At 46.0% G+C, this 21,730-nt stretch overlaps 1 protein-coding gene across 5 annotated transcripts in view; it reads left to right on the top strand.

Moving 5' to 3' along the window:
* ctnna2 (catenin (cadherin-associated protein), alpha 2) overlaps positions 1–21,730 on the top strand; it is a 1,150,825-nt gene that overhangs the window by 1,087,682 nt on the left and 41,413 nt on the right. For all 5 annotated transcript variants that reach the window (XM_078407736.1, XM_078407821.1, XM_078407459.1 and 2 more), the window contains one exon: positions 19,905–20,039. In XM_078407736.1, the coding sequence (XP_078263862.1) occupies positions 19,905–20,039 (135 nt within the window). The remainder of the gene's footprint in view (positions 1–19,904; positions 20,040–21,730) is intronic.

Here is a 21,730-nt window from a genome sequence, read left to right as displayed (position 1 = left end):
AACAGGCTAATAAGCAATGCCCGAGGCAAATTTCAGTGTTGAATGGCGAGAAATCCCAACACGTTAATCGTGTTGATTTTTGTTACTCCCTTGGCTAGTTTGTAACATTTGTCTTTCTTTTAATTTTGACCATAATGGATAACTAAACCTATTGGTGATTCTAAAGAGGAATATGTTGCTGATGGTCTGAATTCCCTGACGGATCTATCACAGCGGTATCAACAGATGGCATTTGAAGCTTTGCGCCCAGGGAATAATACTTTCCAAAATGAATCTGAGGACTTACAGTACGGAAGGAAATTGCTTAATGCATCTGCAGCGATTCTAGATTTCATGTTTGGGGATATTTTCAGAAGCAGTTTGATAGATGGAGAATTTTCCCCGTGTATTCTCTTCCTTGATTTTGCTGGAAGTGTGATGGAAGTCTCGCTTGGCGCTCCAGAGGATTTGGTGGGCTAACACACGAAGCACAAATATTTAGGAAGAAGCCGCAGGGTTTACGCCGAAGATAGACGCTAAATATACACAAAATGCTGGAGTAACTCAGCGGGACAGGTGGCATCTCTGGAGAGGAGGAATGGGTGACGTTTCGGGGTCCCGAGCACAAATGTTTAGCGTGCAGGTGCAGCAAGCAATGTGGAATGTCAATGGAATCTTCGGTGTGGCGGTCGATAATGGCGCCGACCAACGGACGAGGATGGACCACGTGGGAGTGAGGAACCGAGGAGGGCCCGGCGTGGGGGGGGCGCCGCAAGGGAGGGGGAAGAACAATGGGGACCCATCGTGGGAAGGGGGGGGGAGGGGGAGAACAAAGGGGGACTTGGTGCGGGGGCACTTTGTGACTTTGAAAGCGCCCTCTATGTGACGACTATTTGCATACCTTGCAAGCAAAGAATTTCACTGTGACTTGCCACATGTAACAATAGAGCATTCAGTCATTCATTCATTCATTCATTCATACAATACAATACAATACAATACAATATATCTTTATTTTCATTGAACAGGAGTACAACGAGATTGGGAATGCGACTCCCATACGATGCAATAAATTAATTAGCTAGTCAGTATTAATTTAAACAACCCAATGAAACAAATTAGAACAGTTTTAAAACAGAATAAAGTGCAAGTAGATCTGTGCCGGTTCACTGTTCGCTCAGCAGGACCGGTTCATAGCAGCTATGGCCCTGGGGATGAAGCTGTTCCTGAGTCTGGAGGTGCGGGCGTAGAAGGCCTTGTATCGTCTGCCCGATGGTAGAAGTTCGAACAGACTGTTGCAGGGGTGTGAAGAGTCTTTGTGGATGCTGGTGGCTTTTCTGAGCATGGAATATAACATAACCTTGAGAGAATTTGTGAAACCACACCTGAAATACAGTATACAGCTCTGGTCCATAGATTTAAAGAAGGACAACTTGCAACAATTGGAGATAGTAAAAAGAAGGTTCATGGGGTTGATTCTTGAGATTAAGAGGTTGACATATTTCAAAATGGTGAGCAGTTTGTCTTACCTTCATTGGAGTTGAAGAGAATGTGAAGTGATCTTAATGACACCTGTAGGATTTTGGGGCCCACTGGCAACGTAAATTCTGAGAGAGCGTTTACTGTAGGTAGAATTTCTACAATTAAAGGACATCATTTCAGAATAAGAGCTAGCCCATTTAAAAGAGAGAGGAGGAGGAATTTACACTTTAAAGCCTTTTTGAAATTCTTTTCTGTCCTGGAGAACTCTGATGAATGGAACCATTTTAGAAGCATTCAACAAAATATATCACTAAGTACAGGAGTATCTCCACTATCCAATGTATTGATCAGTACGGGTGTCAGGGGTTATTGGGAGAAGGCAGGAGAATGGGGTTGAGAGGGAGAGATAGATCAGCCGTGATTGAATGGCGGAGTAAACGTGATGGGCCGAATGGCCTAATAGAAACATAGAAAATAGGTGCAGGAGTAGGCCATTCGGCCCTTCGAGCCTGCACCGCCATTCAATATGATCATGGCTGATCATTCAGCTCAGTAGCCTGTCCCTGCCTTCTCTCCATACCCCCTGATCCCTTTAGCAAAAAGGGCCACGTCTAACTCCCTCTTAAATATAGCCAATGAACTGGCCTCAACTACCTTCTGTGGCAGAGAATTCCACAGACTCACCACTCTCTGTGTGAAGAAATGTTTTCTCATCTCGGTCCTAAAAGACTTCCCCCTTATCCTTAAGCTGTGACCCCTGGTTCTGGACTCCCCCAACATCGGGAACAATCTTCCCGCATCCAGCCTCTCTAACCCCTTAAGAATTTTATATGTTTCTATAAGATCCCCCCTCAGTCTTCTAAATTCCAGCGAATACAAGCCCAGTCTATCTAGTCTTTCCTCATATGTAAGTCCCGCCATCCCAGGGATCAATCTGCTCCTATAACTTATGAATTTATGTAACAGCGGGTCAGACGCATCTCTGGAGAACATGAATAGATTACATTTTGGGTCAGGAGCCTTCTACAATGATTATGAGCCCTGACTTCAACAAGATCTGCCAATAAATGGAGCCGGCCTGCAGGCCTGGAATATGCAGTTAAGGCTTTTTCTGAAATTAAATAGAACCAATGTCATTTAGCCCTAAAAGCCATTGTCACCAGAGGGCAACATGGTGGCATAGCGGTAGAGCTACTGCCTTAGACTGCCAGAGACCCGGGTTCGATCCTGAGTATGGGCGCTTGTTTGTATGGAGTTTGTACGTTCTCCCCATGACCTGTGTGGGTTTTCTCCAAGATCTTCGGATGTATTAGCTTGGTATAAAGATAAAAGTGTCCCTAGTATGTGTAAGGTAGTGTTAATGTGCGATGATCACTGGTCGGTGTGGATTTGGTGGGCCGAAGGGCCTGTTTCCGCACTATATCTCTAAACTAAATTAAACTAAGCTAAACTAATGAATCCATCACAGGGCCCAGCAAGGATTATTTTGGATGTGGGACAGGAACTTATGAAGTTATTGGTCATCAGGAACCACTATGTCAGCTTTACCTGAAGTTGAAGCCTTCCTTGAATGAAGGTAATTGTCAGGTGCTAAGTTAGGAGTTTGGGAGGGAGAAAGGCTTGGAGTTGGCAGCAGAGCCATGTGGAGACAGTCAACTTGCAAGAACCAGTGGTGGCAAGGTTGGGCGATGAAGAAACAGTGCTACACAATCACACTGTTATGCTTCAGTTTCGTTTGTTCTGTGCCAGAGGTTTCTGTTCTTTCTGAAGCTCATCTTGAAGGAAGACGATGTTTCCAGAAGTGGGAGAGTCTAGGACCAAGGGGCTCAGACTCCCCTTTATAATGGAGATGAGGAGGAATTTCCTTTGCCAGAGGGTGGTGAATCTGGGGAATTCATTGCCGGTTGATGCCAAGCCATTGGGAATTTTTAAAGTGGAGAATGATAGGTTCTTCAAAAGTTAAGACCATCCAAGGTCATGGGGAGAAGGGAGTAGAATGGGGTTGAGAAGGAAAAATAGATCAGCCATGATCGATTGCCAAAGCAGACTCGATGGGACAAATGATCTAATTCTGCTCCCATGTCTTATGGCCTTGCGGAGTTTATTTTCAAACTATTTTTATTTTTAAGGGTGATTATCTGTTTCTGACACTGACAGTTGTCGAGTCTGCTCCCCAGCCAGATTGGGAAGAGTGGTGTTCACAGTACAAGCATGGACCACCTTGTTTTGTTATTAATATAATTAGGAGCATGCATAGGCTCCTCAAGTTTCTTGTGTCATTAACAAAGACCATTGATGATCTTTCGCCTCATGCACTTTCCTACCCAAGTCAGTTTTGAATGTGCTCAGTATAGAAACAAGAAACTGAAGGCGCAGCTTTACCAAAGAAAGACACAAAGTGCTGGAGTAACTCAGCGGGTCAGGCAGCATCTCTGGAGAACATGGATGGGTGACATTTTGGGTCAGGATCCTGAACAATGGTACTGACCAGAAACATCAACTATCCATGTTCTCCAGGGTTGCAGCCTGACCCAGTGAGTTACCCTAGCATTTTCAAATATTCATTGATACTTTATTGTCACATGTACCTAGGTTCAGTGAGATGTTCATACATGATAGGAGCAGAAATAGGCCATTCAGCCCATCAAGGCTACTCTGCCACTCTGTACGCCAAAGACGTACAGGTATGTAGGTTAATTGGCTGGGTAAATGTAAAAAAAAAAAATTGTCCCTAGAGGGTGTAGGATAGTGTTAATGTACGGGAATCGCTGGGCGGCATGGACTTGGTGGGCCGAAAAGGCCTGTTTCCGGCTGTATATATATGATATGATATGATAATTATGGCTGATCTACCTTTCCCTCTCAATCCCGTTCTCCTGCTTTCTCCCCAGAACCCCTGACGCCCGTACTAATTAAGAAATGCTTTATTTTGCACACAACATCGTAAAATCATACAACTGATCTCGCCTAGGTGTGGCATGGTACTTTATTTGTCACGTGCACCGAGGTACAGTGAAATATTTTACATACTGTTCAGTACAAGTATCGCTATACATAAGCACTTAAATACATATTAGATAAGCATCTCAGATACAGTACAAGTGTAGAGCAGTAGCACACTGAGTCAGGAGACAGAGTCATAATCTGAGGAAAGACATTCTTGCCATAGAGGGAGTACAGAGAAGGTTCACCAGATTGATTCCTGGGATGGCAGGACTTTCATATGAAGAAAGACTGGATAGACTCGGCTTGTACTCGCTGGAATTTAGAAGATTGAGGGGGGATCTTATAGAAACTTACAAAATTCTTAAGGGGTTGGACAGGCTAGATGCAGGAAGATTGTTCCCGATGTTGGGGAAGTCCAGAACAAGGGGTCACAGTTTAAGGATAAGGGGGAGGTCTTTTAGGAACGAGATGAGAAAGTTTTTTTTCACACAGAGAGTGGTGAATCTGTGGAATTCTCTGCCACAGAAGGTAGTTGAGGCCAGTTCATTGGCTATATTTAGGAGGGAGTTAGATGTGGCCCTTGTGGCTAAAGGGATCACGGGGTATGGAGAGAAGGCAGGTATGGGATACTGAGTTGGATGATCAGCCATGATCATATTGAATGGCGGTGCAGGCTCGAAGGGCCGAATGGCCTACTCCTGCACCTATTTTCTATGTTTTCTATGTTTCTATAATCTGGTGCCATTTTCAAGTCCCAGTTGTTGCAAGTGCAAGAGTTGCCACATTTCTGGTGCCGACAAAGTTGCAATAAGCTCATCCGGCATTTTGTGTCTTTCCTTAAATGTGCTCCGTGATTGAACGGAGACAACTTTCTTGGGATAGGGAGTTCCTGCAATGTGGGAACGCGAAGGAAACACTTAAAATGGGATCAACCTGCAGAAAGCAGACATCCCCGGTCCCTGCAGCAGCAAGCTAGGTAAAGCAGAGTTTCAACTCCACAGTGCATTTTGCGTAAATGAGCTCAAGATGTGTCTTGTTCACCGGCTGGCGTTCTGCAGATACCTCAGTGCATACAGGGGACCCGAGGTAAATTCCTGTTTAGTGTGCCTTGTGGGCAGAAAGGATATGATTGAATTCAATTATTGGATTTTAGATCAAAGTCTCTTGAGTAAAGCACAAAAATGTGATGGTTCACAAGAGATTTTTTTTTCCATTCCGCCTGCACAAGACCTTATGAAAGTGTTGCACCATTTAAGTCGGGTTTTAAAGACGTATGTTTGAGATGAGTCTAATTCGGGAAACAATTCTATCTCATTTTTGCACCGTCGTGAGTAAATCATATGCACACAACATCATGTCGTCTATTTTTAGGACTGTCATGAGAAAACACAGATTGGAGAACAGTTCAGAGAGAGCGCAATGACAAATGCACTCGTCAAAATATACCACCACATTTTGAGCTAACTCTGCACTTAATGTAGGGATTAAAATAATGCCACTGGATAAATTGCGTGATCAACTGATCTCATGGTCAAAGAATCATAGAGTGATACAGCTTGGATCAGGCCCTTCGGCCTAACTTGTCCACACCGGCCAACATTTCCCAGCTACACTAGTCCCACCTGCCCGCGTTTGGTCCGTATCCCTCCAAACCTGTCCTATCCTAACCCGGTCATAGCCTCAGAATTGTGGGATGCTCTTTTAGGACGATGAGGAGGAATTTCTTTCGTCAGAGGGTGGTGAAGCTGTGGAATTCTTTGCCACAAAAGGCTGTGGAAGCAAAGTCAGTGGATATATTCAAGGCCGAGATAGATAGATTCTTGATTAGCACAGGTGTCAGAGGTTGTGGGGAGAAGGCCATGATTGAATATCGGAGTAGACTTGATTGGCCGAATGGCCTAATTCTACTCCTATTACTTATAACCTTATCATCTCAGGATCTATCCATGTACCTGTCTAACTGTTTCTTAAATGTTGGGATAGTCCCAGCCTCAACTACCTCCACCACCACCCGATGGAGGAGGCACCCTCAGAACTGCCCCCTCCATCGACTCCTTTAACTCCAGGCTAAAAACCTATTTCTACTCCCTAACGTTTGAGCCCCCTGAGGGGGCGCTGTGAACTGTTTATGTGTGTGTTGTTATGTCTGTGTGCCATTGTATGTTCTTTTTTTAGTACCTGCACTGATGTTCAGCACTTTGGTCAACATGGGTTGTTTTTAAATGTGCTATACAAATAAAATTGACTTGACTTAACTTGACTTTGTATGAAAAAAGGTACCCCTCTGATTCCGATTAAATCTTTTCCCCTTCGCCTTAAACCTATGTCCTCCAGTCCTCAATTCACCTACTCTGGGCTAGAGCCTCTACCCGATCTATTCCTCTGAAGGTCTGTTCTGATATGTATCTGAAGGTCCCGATTGAGAATGTGAGATACATCTTTGCTTTGCACTCCAAACGAAAGTAGCAAAAAGCTACCTTTAACTGGCAAGGTTTCAAAGAAAAATAAAGAGGATTATGAGCCTATTTTAACATTTGTAATTTACACATTTACACATTTCCATCATTAATAGTCAGTCCTTAATTTGGAGTGGAGCAGTAAAATGTAGATACTTGGAACTGCAGATGCTGGTTTACAAAAAAAGACAGAAAGCGCTGAAGTTACTGAGTGGGTCGGGCAGCATCTCCGGAGAACATCGATAGAAACATAGAAACATAGAAAATAGGTGCAGGAGTAGGCCATTCGGCCCTTCGAGCCTGCACCGCCATTCAATATGATCATGGCTGATCATCCAACTCAGTATCCCGTACCTGCCTTCTCTCCATACCCCCTGATCCCTTTAGCCACAAGGGCCACATCTAACTCCCTCTTAAATATAGCCAATGAACTGGCCTCAACTACCTTCTGTGGCAGAGAATTCCACAGATTCACCACTCTCTGTGTGAAAAAAAACTTCTCATCTCGGTCCTAAAAGACTTCCCCCTTATCCTTAAACTGTGACCCCCTTGTTCTGGACTTCCCCAACATCGGGAACAATCTTCCTGCATCTAGCCTGTCCAACCCCTTAAGAATTTTGTAAGTTTCTATAAGATAAGGACCTCTCGGATCGGGAACCTTCTTCAGACTGCATGAGAGCAAGTTCAGTAGGCAGGATAGGCAGGAGTATGGCATGGAGTGAGGAAAGACTGGTGGATTCAACTGCATTTCTCTCAATGCAAGAAGTCTGACAGGTAAGGCAGAGACCCTTCTTCTCCACTCTTGGCACCATTTTGAACCCTTTGTGGTGCTGCAAGTGTTCGTAAAAATTCAGTCTGTAGCCAATTCGAGTCAATTATAAGCATCGTCGTTTGATTTTGGAATCCTGGCAACAATCAAAAGTTGATTGCGTGGAAGTAACAAAGAATAATAACTGTAGGAGAGGTTGATTGAGACATTTCAATCTGAGTAAGTTAAATGCAGTGAAATTGTAGTCATTGTTACATTAAAAGTGACTGACGTGCCAAAAAGAGATCAGAGCCGAACTGATAGAGCAATACAAAAAATAATTATTCATTTAACATGAGGTCACCTCAGGAATGTAAAGAACTTGAATGACACACTTGACGCACTTCAACCTACTCTATTTAATTATGTATACGGCCACCGCGGCATTGAAATAGTTTTTTTTTAAATGAATCTACCCATAATCATTCCCTTACCATCTTTCTGGTTATAGTGGGAGAGCTGCTATCAGCAATATATAAAATAATCTGCAAATTTAAAAAGAATATGATTTCTTGATTTTGATTTTTTTTTGCGTGCTTCGGGTAATTGTTGATTAAGCTTTTTAGTTTAGTTCAGTTTAGTTTAGAGATACAGCATAGAAACAAGCCCTTCGGCCCATCGAGTCCACGCTGACCAGTAATCCCAAAGCACTAACATTATCCTACACACACAAGGGACAATTTGCAATTTTACCGAAGCCAATTATCCAACAAACCTGTACGTCTTTGGAGTGTGGGAGGAAACCGGAGCACCCGGAGAAAACCCACGCAGGTTATGGGGAGAACGTAAAAACTCCGTATAGACAGCACCCAAGATCGAACCTAAGGTTCTGGAGCTGTAAGGCAGTAGCTCTATCGCCAAGCCACCGTGCCTTTGTTTAAGCACAGGATAAGAATTCAGTATATTGCACTGTTTGCAGGTCGCCTGTGTTTTAATGATGGAGAGATAGGAAATTCTGCAAGCTGGAGATCAACAAGATCATCCTACATTTGTCTGGCCTCTACAATGTACTAATGATCAATGGTCAATGGTGCGTTATGTGTCACATGTACTGAGAGGTACAGTGAAATTCATTTTTGTGTACAGTTCAGTACAAGTATCATTATACGCCTCCACTGTCAGAGTGAGGCCCAACGCAAAGGTATGAATAAAACCCAGAGGTATGAATATTGACTCCTCTAACTTCAAGTAACCCTTGCTTTCCCTCTCTCTCCATCCCTCCCCCATCCTAGTTCTCCGACCAGTCTGACGGTCCTCCTGATTAAATTTTACATTGTATGCCTCATTGTCATCTTCCCCAATCTAACAATGACCTATTCTACATTTTCCTTAAACCTCGTCCCCTTTGATCTCTCGTTTTCACACCTTACCCTTCCATATCTCTCGTTTCCCTCTCCCCTGACCCTTAGTCTAAAGAAGGGGCTCGACCCGAAACGTCACCCATTCCTGCTATCCAGAGATGCTGCCTGTCCCGCTGAGTTACTCCAGCATTTGCGACTATACATAAGCACTTAGATACATGGTAGATAAGCATCTCAGATACAGTACAAGTATGGAGCAGTAGCGCACTGAGACATTATACAGAGTCATAATTTGGTGCCATTTTCACATCCCAGTTGTTCTAAGTGGAGGGTTCTTGACCTGACCATGCAGGCCCATTCGGCATTGCAGGGTCGGCCTGGCCAAGCATAGCCGTGGTGTCCTCCTCCATAGCTCCTCCGCTGGCCATTCTAAGGCTCAACATGGAGTGAAAGGCATCAGTCGAAACGCGGAAGTAGCATAAAGACTGCTCCAGCGGAAAATAGCAGCTCAGTAGATATGGGTGAGGCCGCAATTGGAGTATTGCGTTCTATTTTGCTATACTCTGCTATAGGAAGGACGTTGTTAAGATGGAAAAAGTGCAGCAAAGATTTACGAGGATGTTGCCTGAACAAGAGGGCCTAAGCTACAGGGAGAGGTTTGTCAACCTCTGTGAACTGTGAGGAAGATGCTATGAGGTTGCAGGGTGGCTTGGACAGGTTGTGTGAGTGGGCGGATGGATGCATGGCAGATGCAGTTTAATGTGGATAAGTGTGAGGTTATCCACTTTGGTGGTAAGAATAGGAAGGCAGATTATTATCTGAATGGTGTCAAGTTAAGAAAAGGGGACATACAACGAGATCTGGGTGTCCTAGTGCATCAGTCACTGAAGAGAAGCATGCAGGTACAGCAGGCAGTGGAATGTTGGCCTTCGTAACAAGAGGAGTTGAGTATAGGAGCAAAGAGGTCCTTCTGCACTTGTACAGGGCCCTAGTGAGACTGCACCCGGAGTCTCCAAATTTGAGGAAGGATATTCTTGCTATTGAGGGGGGGCAGCGTAAGTTTAAGAATAAGGGGTAGGCCATTTAGAACTGAGATGAGGAAAAACCTTTTTCAGTCAGAGAGTTGTGAATCTGTGGAATTCTCTGCCTCAGAAGGCAGTGGAGGCCAATTCTCTGAATGCATTCAAGAGAGAGCTAGATAGAGCTCTTAAGGATAGCGGAGTCAGGGGGTATGGGGAGAAGCCTGGAACGGGGTACTGATTGAGAATGATCAGCCATGACAACATTGAATGGCGGTGCTGGTTCGAAGGGCCAAATGGCCTCCTCCTGCACCTGTTGTCGATTGTCTAACCTCGGACTTTATTCCTTGTATTGCAAGAGGCCGAGGGGTGATCTTATAGAGGTGTATAAAATCATGGGGGGAGTTGATGGGGATGAATTACGAAGTATTTTACCCAAGGTAGGGGAAATAAAAAATCAGAGGACATAGGTTTAAGGTGCAAGGGTAAAAGTTTAATTGGAACCTGAGGAACAACTTTTCAATAGACAATAGACAATAGACAATAGGTGCAGGAGTAGGCCATTCAGCCCTTCGAGCCAGCACCGCCATTCAATGCGATCATGGCTGATCACTCTCAATCAGTACCCCGTTCCTGCCTTCTCCCCATACCCCCTCACTCCGCTATCCTTAAGAGCTCTATCCAGCTCTCTCTTGAAAGCATCCAACGAACTGGCCTCCACTGCCTTCTGAGGCAGAGAATTCCACACCTTCACCACTCTCTGACTGAAAAAGTTCTTCCTCATCTCCGTTCTAAATGGCCTACCCACTCATATTGTTCTGGAATGAGGTGCTAGAAGGGGAAGTGGAGGCAGGTACTATAACAACATTTAAAAGACAGTTGGATAGGTAATTGGATAGGATAGGTTTAGTGGGATCAGGGCCAAATGGGGGCAAATGGGACTAACTTAGATGGGACATTTTGGTTGGCATGGACGAGTTGTGCCGAAGGGCCTGTTTCCGCCGTATGTCTCTGTGACTCAAAAGGGGAAGAAGACGGTTTTGACTTTAGACTATTAGGCTTTAGAGATACAGTGCGGAAACAGACCCTTCGGCCCACCGAATCCACACCGACCAATGATTACCTGTACACCGACACTATCCTACACGCTAGGCACAATTTACAATGTTACCAAAGCCAATTAATCAACAAATCTGCACGTCTTTGGAGTGTGGGAGGAAACTGGAGCACCCAGAGCAACCCACAGGGTCACAGGGTGAATATAGAAACTCCACAGCGACAGCATCTGTAGTCAAGATGGAACCCGGGTTTCTAGCGCTGTAAGGCAGCAGCTCTACTGCTCCTCCACAGTGCTGCCTGCTCAAATAAAAGCACAGATCGATAATAGGATCAAATATAATACCTCTGCTTCAAACAATCTGGTCACTTTCAACGCAAGTTACCAGACAAAGTAACAGCATAAGTGGGGCGGAAGAATGATCAGAATGAGCAAAAACAGCAGAACTGAAGATCATTCAAAGGGCGAGTCAGTGACACAAGGAACTGCAGATGCTTGCATCTCCTGCAAAAGGGTGAGTCAGGCAGCCGCATGCTAACCTTCAGACAGTATATATGCTTTACAAGACCCTGAACATAGAAGAAAAAGGCATTCCATCTTTATCCAACCAAATGGACACATCTACCAACAACCCCATCTATGTTGACTCTATTGGAAGAAGGGTCTCGACCCGAAACGTCACCTAGTCCTTTTCTCCAGAGACGATGTCTGAGCCGCTGAGTTACTCCAGCATTTTGCGTCTAACCCCTATTAACTATCTTGTGCATGAGTTGAGGAAGCCTTGGTGACTGTATTGTTCGTCTCAAACATGAGGTTGGATCCTTAATATATCGTTTATAGGACATAGAACACTAAAGGATGGGGCCCTTCAGTAGGACAGGACCACAGGCCCAGTGGTTTGGGACAGGGCCACAGGCTCAGCCGTTTGGATGAGAAGAAATCTCTTTAGTCCAAGGGTGGTGAATCTGTGGAATTCATTGCCACAGGCGGCTGTGGAGGACAAGTCGATGGACACTTTTCATCATCATATCATATATATACAGCCGGAAACAGGCCTTTTCGGCCCTCCAAGTCCGTGCCGCCCAGCGATCCCCGCACATTAACACTATCCTACACCCACTAGGGACAATTTTTACATTTACCCAGCCAATTAACCTACATACCTGTACGTCTTTGGAGTGTGGGAGGAAACCGAAGATCTCGCAGAAAACCCACGCAGGTCACGGGGAGAACGTACAAACTCCTTACAGTGCAGCACCCGTAGTCAGGATCGAACCTGAGTCTCCGGCGCTGCATTCGCTGTAAAGCAACAACTCTACCGCTGCGCTACCGTGCCGGATGTTGACAGATTCGTGATTAGTACGGGTGTCAGGGGTTATGGGGCGAAGGCAGGAGAATGGAGTTGAGAGGGAAAGATAGATCAGCCACGATTTAATGGTGGAGTAGACTTGGTGGGCCGAATGGCCGAATTCTGCTCAGAGAACTTATAGACTTATTTCTTGAATGTGTGACTTTTCCATCATGAGATAAAGTATTTGAAATGCCAATAGGATTTTCTCTCAGTGGGTATCACTCTGCCTCTTCTCCCACACTTCACGCTGACAGTGCCTGAGCCCTCGAGTCTGTAGGAACTGCTTAAGGTGGCACAGGGCGATATAATGCAATCAAATGCTTTATGTAGTTGTACAGGGCCCTAGTGAGACCGCACCTGGAGTACTGTGTGCAGTTTTGGTCTCCAAATTTGAGGAAGGATATTCTTGCTATTGAGGGCGTGCAGCGTAGGTTTACTAGGTTAATTCCCGGAATGGCGGGACTGTCATATGTTGAAAGACTGGAGCGACTAGGCTTGTATATACTTGAATTTAGAAGGATGAGAGGGGATCTTATCGAAACGTATAAGATTATTAAGGGGTTGGACACATTAGAGGCAGGAAACATGTTCCCAATGTTGGGGGAGTCCAGAACCAGGGGCCACAATTTAAGAATAAGGGGTAGGCCATTTAGAACAGAGATGAGGAAAAACTTTTTCAGTCAGAGAGTTGTGAATCTGTGGAATTCTCTGCCTCAGAGGGCAGTGGAGGCCAATTCTCTGAATACATTCAAGAGAGAGCTAGATAGAGCTCTTAAGGATAGCGGAGTCAGGGGGTATGGGGAGAAAGCAGGAACGGGGTACTGATTGAGAATGATCAGCCATGATCACATTGAATGGCGGTGCTGGCTCGAAGGGCCGAATGGCCTACTCCTGCACCTATTGTCTATTGTCTATTGTAAGAATAACATTTTAAAATGCACATTAGTATAACAAGTTGCTTTTGTAAAGGGCTAACATATTGCAAAATAATTAAACACAATCCATAGTAGTGTTAATTGTAAGAACATGAGAGATAACTTGTTTCGAGGAGAATGATAACATATATATAACATATAACAACTACAGCATGGAAACAGGCCTGTCCGGCCCTACCAGTCCACGCCGACCATTCTCCCTGACCTAGTCTCATCTACCTGCACTCAGACCATAACCCTCCAATCCCCTCCTATCCATATACCTATCCAATTTACTCTTAAATAATAAAATCGAGCCAGCCTCCACCACTTCCACCGGAAGCCCATTCCATACAGCCACAACCCTCTGAGTAAAGAAGTTCCCCCTCATGTTACCCCTAAACCTTTGTCCCTCAATTCTGAAGCTATGTCCCCTTGTTGGAATCTTCCCCACTCTCAAAGGGAAAAGCCTACCCACGTCAACTCTGTCCGTCCCTCTCAAAATTTTAAAAACCTCTATCAATGATGGTATCCTATTATTAGCCTGTTTACAAATTAGGCCATTGTATGATAAACTGAAAATGCAAATGGGCCTCTCCGGAGGCTCTTAACCAGTGACGTATAACTAGCAACTTTCAGTAGGTGCATTCGTGTTGACTTGCGGAGAAATAACTGATTCAGCATGGCAGGGAAATTAAAAGAAGGATTCACTGTTCATTTATGAATCAGAAGACTAATTTGTGTATAAAATCATGTGAGAGGAATAGATCGGGTAGATGCACAGAGCTTCTTGCCCAGAGTAGGTGAATCGAGGACCAGAAGAACGGGTCTCGACCTGAAACGTCACCCATTCCTTCTCTCCAGAGGTGCTGCCTGTCCCGCTGAATTACTCCAGCATTTTGTGTCTATCTTCTGAAAAAATTTGGATTGAATTCTTTGGAGCATCAGAGGTTGAGGGGATACCTGATTGAGGTTGATTAAATTATGAGAGGCATAGACAAGGTAGACAGTCACAACCTTTCTCCCCAAGCTGACGATATCAAAGACTAGGCAGCCGAGCTTTGAGGTGAAAGGGGCAAAGTTTAAAGGAGATGTGCAGGACAAGTTTTTTTAAACAGAACGTAAAACAGTGCTAGAGATGGTGGTGGAGGCAGATACGATGGTGGCATTGAAGAGGCTTTGGGATAGACACAAGGATATGCAGGGAATGGATGGCTATGGATCATATGCAAGCAAAGATTAGTTTAACTTGGCACCTTTTCGGTGCTGACATTGTCACTGTGCTGAACTGTCCTATGATCCATGTAGATGGTTAGACAGGTGTGGGCTACATAGATTGGGACTGATCAGGCTCTCCAGGGAAAGAAGAGAGAGGTTAATGAGGTGCAGCAACCAGTCCAGCTTCAGTTGAGGCAGGTGGGATTGAGGTCTCCTGACTCACAGGAATCTGGGAATCTTTCTCCGGTTGGGAAATGGATTTCTGCTATTCACAAGATAGTCAGAATTAGACCCCCAAATGTCCCCCAGCGGCACAGTGACGAAGCGGTAGAGTTGCTAGCGTCTAGCGCCAGATACCCGGGTTCGATCCTGACTACAGGTGCTGTCTGAATGGAGTTTGTACATTCTCCCTTGAGTCACATCTATTTATTCCCTCACCTTCCCTCTCTACTTACACTCTTTCCACTGGATTCATAACTTTTCAATCCTTTCGTCTCATATCTTTTGCTTTCACCTCCGGCCTTTGTCGAACCACCTGCCTGTCAAAAAACCCTCTCACATGTTCACCTGTAGAATCATAGAAAATAGTGGAGTTGGCCATTCGGCCTTTCAAGCTAGCACTGCCATTCAATATGATCATGGTTGATCATCCAAAAGCAGTACCCCATTCCTGCTTTCTCCCCATATTCTTTGATTCCGTTAGCCCTGAGAGCTATATCTAACTCTCTCTTAGACAATAGACAATAGACAATAGGTGCAGGAGGAGGCCATTCGGCCCTTTGAGCCAGCACCGCCATTCAATGTGATCATGGCCGATCATTCTCAATCAGTACCCCGTTCCTGCCTTCTCCCCATACCCCTTGACTCCGCTATCCTTAAGAGCTCTATCTAGCTCTCTCTTGAATAGATTTAGATTTTTTTTTAGATTTAGAGATACAGCGCAGAAACAGGCCCTTCGGCCCACCGGGTCCGCGCCGCCCAGCGATCCCCGCACACGAACACTATCCTACACCCACTAGGGACAATTTTTACATTTGCCCAGCCAATTAACCTACATACCTGTACGTCTTTGAAGTGTGGGAGGAAACCGAAGATCTCGGAGAAAACCCACGCAGGTCACGGGGAGAACGTACAAACTCCATACAGACGGCGCCCGTAATCAGGATTGAACCTGGGTCTCCGGCGCTGCATTCGGTGTAAGGCAGCAACTCTACCGCTGCGCCACCGTGGCGCCCTTGAGTGTAATACAACTATTACATGCCACGCTTTGTTCTCCAGAGATGCTGCTTGACTCACTGAATTACTCCAGCACTTTGTGTTTTTCTTTTGTGAAACAGCATCTGCAGTTCGTTGTTTCTGCAATGAAATTCATATTTGCGGCAGCATTACAGGCACACTAATGCAACCGCGTGCAAATAAACATACAATGATCAATAATATGACAATCATCAGTAATACTTGGTAACCAGATCATAACAAGGTTAAACCCATGTACATGATGAGACCAAAACAAAATCCATAGTTGGTCATAGTCACTGAGGTAGGGTTGTCGTTGGTGTTGTGCGGTGTTGTGCGGTGTTCAAAAGTCTAATGGTTCCTGGGAAGAAGCTGATGTTGTATCAGGAGGTCTGGAATTTAGAAGGATGAGGGGGGATCTTATTGAAACATATAAGATAATTAGGGGATTGGACACATTAGAGGCAGATAACATGTTCCCAATGTTGGGGGAGTCCAGAACAAGGGGCCACAGTTTGAGAATAAGGGGTAGGCCATTTAGAACGGAGATGAGGAAGAACTTTTTCAGTCAGAGGGTGGTGAAGGTGTGGAATTCTCTGCCTCAGAAGGCAGTGGAGGCCAGTTCGTTGGATGCTTTCAAGAGAGAGCTGGATAGAGCTCTTAAGGATAGCGGAGTGAGGGGGTATGGGGAGAAGGCAGGAACGGGGTACTGATTGATAGTGATCAGCCATGATCGCATTGAATGGCGGTGCTGGCGCGAAGGGCTGAATGGCCTACTCCTGCACCTATTGTCTATTGTCTATTGTCTATTGTCACGGTTTACAGGCTCCTGTACCTTCTTCCCGAAGGCAGTTAGATGAGAGTGTGGCCAGGGCGGTGTGTATTGTTGACGTTGGCTTTCTTTCTTAGGTAGTGCCTCTTGTAGATCCCTTTGTTGATGGGGAGGTCAGTAGCCGCAAAGGACAAGGCAATGTCATGTCTATCACCTTCTGCAGATTCCTGGGCTTTCGAGTTCATGGGCCAGGCTATGATGTAACCAGTCAATATGTTCTCTGCTATACTTCTGTAGAAGTTCAACACAGTATCCGATGACATACTGAATCTCCTTAATCTTCGAGGGAAGTATAGGCTGTAAAAAGTAAGAGGAAAAAAAACTGTGGTTGTCGAGAGAAACACAGTGAAGGAAAGGGCTGACCTAGAGAGTCATAGAGTGGTACAGCGTGGAAACAGGCCCTTCGGACCAACTTGCCCATACCGACCAACGTGTCCCATCTGCACTAGTCATACCTGGTGGATAGATGGAACAGGACAAAGGAGAGCTCAGTCGGAGAAACAGAAAATGAAATTGAAAAAATGTGATGGAAATGAGTGGAAACAGCATGAAGCAGAATTGTGCAGGAATGATGGCACTTGAAAGCACGGCCGGATTAAGCTAGTGAGGGGCCTGTAGACAATAGACAATAGGTGCAGAAGTAGACCATTCATCCCTTCGAGCCAGCATTCTCCCCATACCCCCTGACTCCGCTATCATTAAGAGCTCTATCTAGCTCTCTCTTGAAAGCATCCAGAGCTAGGGTTGCCAACTTCCTCACTCCCAAATACGGGACAAGATGACGTCACCACCCCGCACCCCATGTGACCTCACCCAGCCATCGGTCACGTGCTCCCGCTCCACCAATGGCGACTGCCCGGGCCAGGAGGCGGGTTGCTAGGCAACCTTCGGTAGGCGGTGCCAGGGCCTACACTGTCTGGAGGTTAGGGTTGCCGACTGTACCGTATTAACCGGGACATCCCATATTTTGGGCTCAATTGGCTTGTCCCATACGGGACCGTCCTTGTCCCGTATTAGGCCCGGAGGGCGCTGTAGACCCGGATGCTGTAGGCCCAGACAGTGTAGGTAGGAAAAAAACTGTAGATGTTGGTTAAAATCTGTGCCTACCTTCTGGAGGTCGGAACAGTGTAGACCCGGGCGCCGCCTAACATAGGTTGCCTAGCAACCCGCCTCCTGGCCCGGGCGGCCACCATTGATGGTGCGGGAGCACAAGGCCGCTGGCTGGGTGAGGTCATGTGGGGCGTGGGGAGGTGACATCACCTTGTCCCGTATTTGGGAGAGCTATAGTTGGCACCCCTACCGGAGGTAGACACAAAATGCTGGAGTAACTCAGCGGGTCAGGCAGCATCTCGGGAGAGAAGGAATGGATGACGTTTCGGGTCAAGACCCTTCTGAAGGGTCTTCGAGGAGTTCGCCACAGACGATGGGGGACAGACGAAAGTATCCACAAACGGGTGAAGAAGGGGCGAGGATCTGGCTGCAAGGAAGGTGTTCGACCCAGGCTGCTAGAAGACTACGACTCCGTGGAGGAAGACAGCGATGAGCCTGGCCCTCAATGCTCGGTGGAGAGGTGGATCCTGTTTGTGACCGGGGTCCACGAGGAAGCCACCAAGGAGGACATCCACGACAAGTTTGCCGAGTGCGGTGAGATCAAGAACTTGCACCTCAACCTGGACCGGCTCACCGGCTACCTCAAGGGCTACGCTCTGGGGAGTACGAGACCCACAAGGAGGCGCAGGTGGCCATGGAGGGTTTGGCCGGGCAGCCCATCAGCGTGGACTGGGGCTTCGTCAGGGGGCCTCCTAGGAGCAAGAGGCGGAGTGGCTGCAGGAGAAGCCGGAGCTGGCCGGACCGGAAACGTCACTGAGCCGGGACGCAGTACGGAGGGACCGGTGGGACAGAGCGGCCCGTGCAGCGCCGGGAACCGAGACACGCCCGCAGATCGCCGTGCCCAAACTGAGCCGAGTGTTATAAGGGCCGTTTAATCTCAGTTGGGACTGTCGTGAGGCTTGGGAGAGGGTGGGGAGGGAAGGGTAAGGTTGGCTTGTGCAAAACAACACTCAGAAATAAAGTATTTTCGTTTTTTTTAAAATCTTCAGTCTGAAGAAACATTTAGTGTGGGGGCCTCGAAAATGCTACTTTTACTACTAGGTTAATCCGGCACTGCTTGAAAGAGAGGTTGGAATGGAACATACAAATCAGGGTGAAACAAAATAATACATTTTACCAACTTGACCAAGTTGATCCCACCATAATTCTGGATGCATCTGCATCTACATCTACAGAATACTTGTAAATTGATTATTTAACTAGCAAGCAATAAATTCATTTTCAGGATATATTATTTGCTCTCCATTCAGCGATCTCTCCTTGGATCCCATGCGATCTAACCTTCCAGAGCAGCCTACCATGCGGAACATTGTCGAACGCTTTACTGAAGTCCATGTACACAACATCTACAACTCTGCCCTCATCAACCTTTTTGGTCACGTCTTCAAAAAAATCAATCAGATTTGTCAGACAAGACCTCCCACGTACAAAACCATGCTGACTATCCCTAATCAGCCCTTGCCCATCCAAATGCCTGTATAGCATATCCCTCAGAATACTCTCCAATAACTTACCAACTCCAGATGTTAAGCTCACTAATGGGAGAGTCTAGGACTAGAGGTCATAGCCTCAGATATAAAGGACATTCTTTTAGGAAGGAAGGAGATGATGAGTCAGAGGGTGGTGAACCTGTGGAATTCTTTGCCACAGAAGGCTGTGGGGGGCCAAGTCAGTGAATATTTTTAAGGCAGAGATAGATAGATTCTTGACTAGTACAGGTGTCAGAGGTTATGGGGAGAAGGCAGGAGAATGAGGTTAGGAGGGAGAGATAGATCAGCCATGATTGAATAGTGGAGTAGACTTGATGGGTCGAATGGCCTAATTCTACTCCTATTCCTTATGATCTTATGACCTTAATTTAATTGTTCCGTTTTGGTACATCTGACAATAAAAGACTCTTAACTCTCTTTCTTTACTCTCTCATGCATTCAAGAGAGAGCTAGATAGAGCTCTTAATGATAGCGGAGTCAGGGGGTATGGGGAGAAGGCAGGAACGGGGTACTGACTGAGAATGATCAGCCATGATCACATTGAATGGCGGTGCTGGCTCGAAAGGCTGAATGGCCTCCTCCTGCACCTATTGTCTATTGTCTATTAACCCGTTGAGTTCCTCCAGCGGTTTGTTGGTTTTTTGTCTTGCTCAGGATTTCAGCATCTGAGGTGCCCGATGTGAAACTTTGGTTGATTTCTTGCAGTGTCCCGACTCGGCTTGTAAGCAGGATCTGCTGGCCTACTTGCAACGTATTGCACTCTACTGCCACCAACTCAACATCTGCAGCAAAGTGAAGGCAGAAGTCCAAAACCTAGGAGGGGAGCTGATTGTATCCGGGGTAAGTAATGGTTAAATGTAGCGCTAAAGAATGCCTCTGTCACTCCTCGCGTGCTCCACAGGCGTGTCTGGGTTTTTATCCGGTTTTTCGCCTCTCCCAGGAGATCACACGGTTCTTTTGGGTGGGAAGAAGGGCGATAGTGGGAAGGGGGTTGGGGTAGGATCAGCCATGATCGTATTGAATGGCGGAGCGGGCTCGAGGGGCCGGTTGGCCTACTCCTGCTCCTATTTTCTTGTGCTCTTGTGTCTCAACCCGAAATGTCACCCACTCCTTCTCTCCCGAGATGCTGCCTGACCCGCTGAGTTACTCCAGTATTTTGTGTCTACTTCCACAAGCATGTGTTGTTTCCTATTCCTTTCTTAATAGTGTGTTCTCCTGTGCATGCTTCATTAGCAATGATGCTACATTTTTATTAATGTGCATGCATGACAGGCAAAATCTATATATTTAACAATAGCTGTGACCTCATTAAAATCTGCAGGAGGCATATTGTCTTGAGGAAACTGAGGTTCCCTCATATTTCATTCCACTCTGCTGCCACTGGGATTTTTTTTTTCTCCTCTCCTCGGGCCACAATAGCTCATATGTGACAAAATCCAAGCAACATTATTTAAATGATTCTCGCAACAAGGAGGTGTTATTTATAGGCATCTGAGATACGCTGCTACAGAATCAAAGGGAGAAGCATCACCAAAGCCGACAGTTACTTTGCTCTGAAGGACAAAGCCGGAACGTCCAATAATCTGTCAATGGCACCACATTTCAATAGGTGTTGCAATGTTTGCATTTAAGATTCAAAGCCAGCCCTGACTAACTGCACGAGGATCTCACTGAGCAGCTGGTTTACATTTGTTTTGTTTAGTTTCGAGATACAGAGCGAAAACAGGCCCTTCGGCCCACCGACTCCACACCAACCAGCGATCCCCCCCCCCCACACAAACACTATCCTACACACACGAGGGACACTTTACATTTACACCAAGCCAATTAACCTACAAACTTGTACGCCTTTGGAGTGTGGGAGGAAACTGAAGATCTCGGAGAAAACCCACGCAGGTTATCATCATATCATATCATATATATACAGCCGGAAACAGGCCTTTTCGGCCCTCCAAGTCCGTGCCGCCCAGCGATCCCCGTACATTAACACTATCCTACACCCACTAGGGACAATTTTTACATTTACCCAGCCAATTAACCTACATACCTGTACGTCTTCGGAGTGTGGGAGGAAACCGAAGATCTCGGAGAAAACCCACGCAGGTCACGGGGAGAACGTACAAACTCGTTACAGTGCAGCACCCGTAGTCAAGATCGAACCTGAGTCACCGGCGCTGCATTCGCTGTAAAGCAGCAACTCTACCGCTGCGCTACCGTGCCGCCACCGTGTGAAAAAGAGAATCAGCTTCCGTCTGCATTCATTCTTTTCCCCAATCTCTGAGACCCCAAAGTGCAGGTAAACCCAATGAGGACTCAGACAGGTACATGGATCTGAAAGGCATAACCCTAACATTGTGGAAGAACCGTCCAGAAGGCGAATGCAGTTTACAGTTTAGTTTATTGTCACGTGTACTGAAGTACAGTGAAAAGCCTTTGTGGTATGCTTTCCAGTCAGCAGAAAGACACTACATGATTACCATTGAGCCATTCACAGTATAGACACATGATAAGGGAATAACGTTTAGCACAAG

Source organism: Rhinoraja longicauda, chromosome 1 (genome assembly GCF_053455715.1).
Source record: "Rhinoraja longicauda isolate Sanriku21f chromosome 1, sRhiLon1.1, whole genome shotgun sequence".
NCBI lineage: Eukaryota > Metazoa > Chordata > Chondrichthyes > Rajiformes > Arhynchobatidae > Rhinoraja > Rhinoraja longicauda.
Note: the sequence above shows the minus strand (reverse complement) of the source record. Positions and strands in the feature narration are given on the sequence as shown.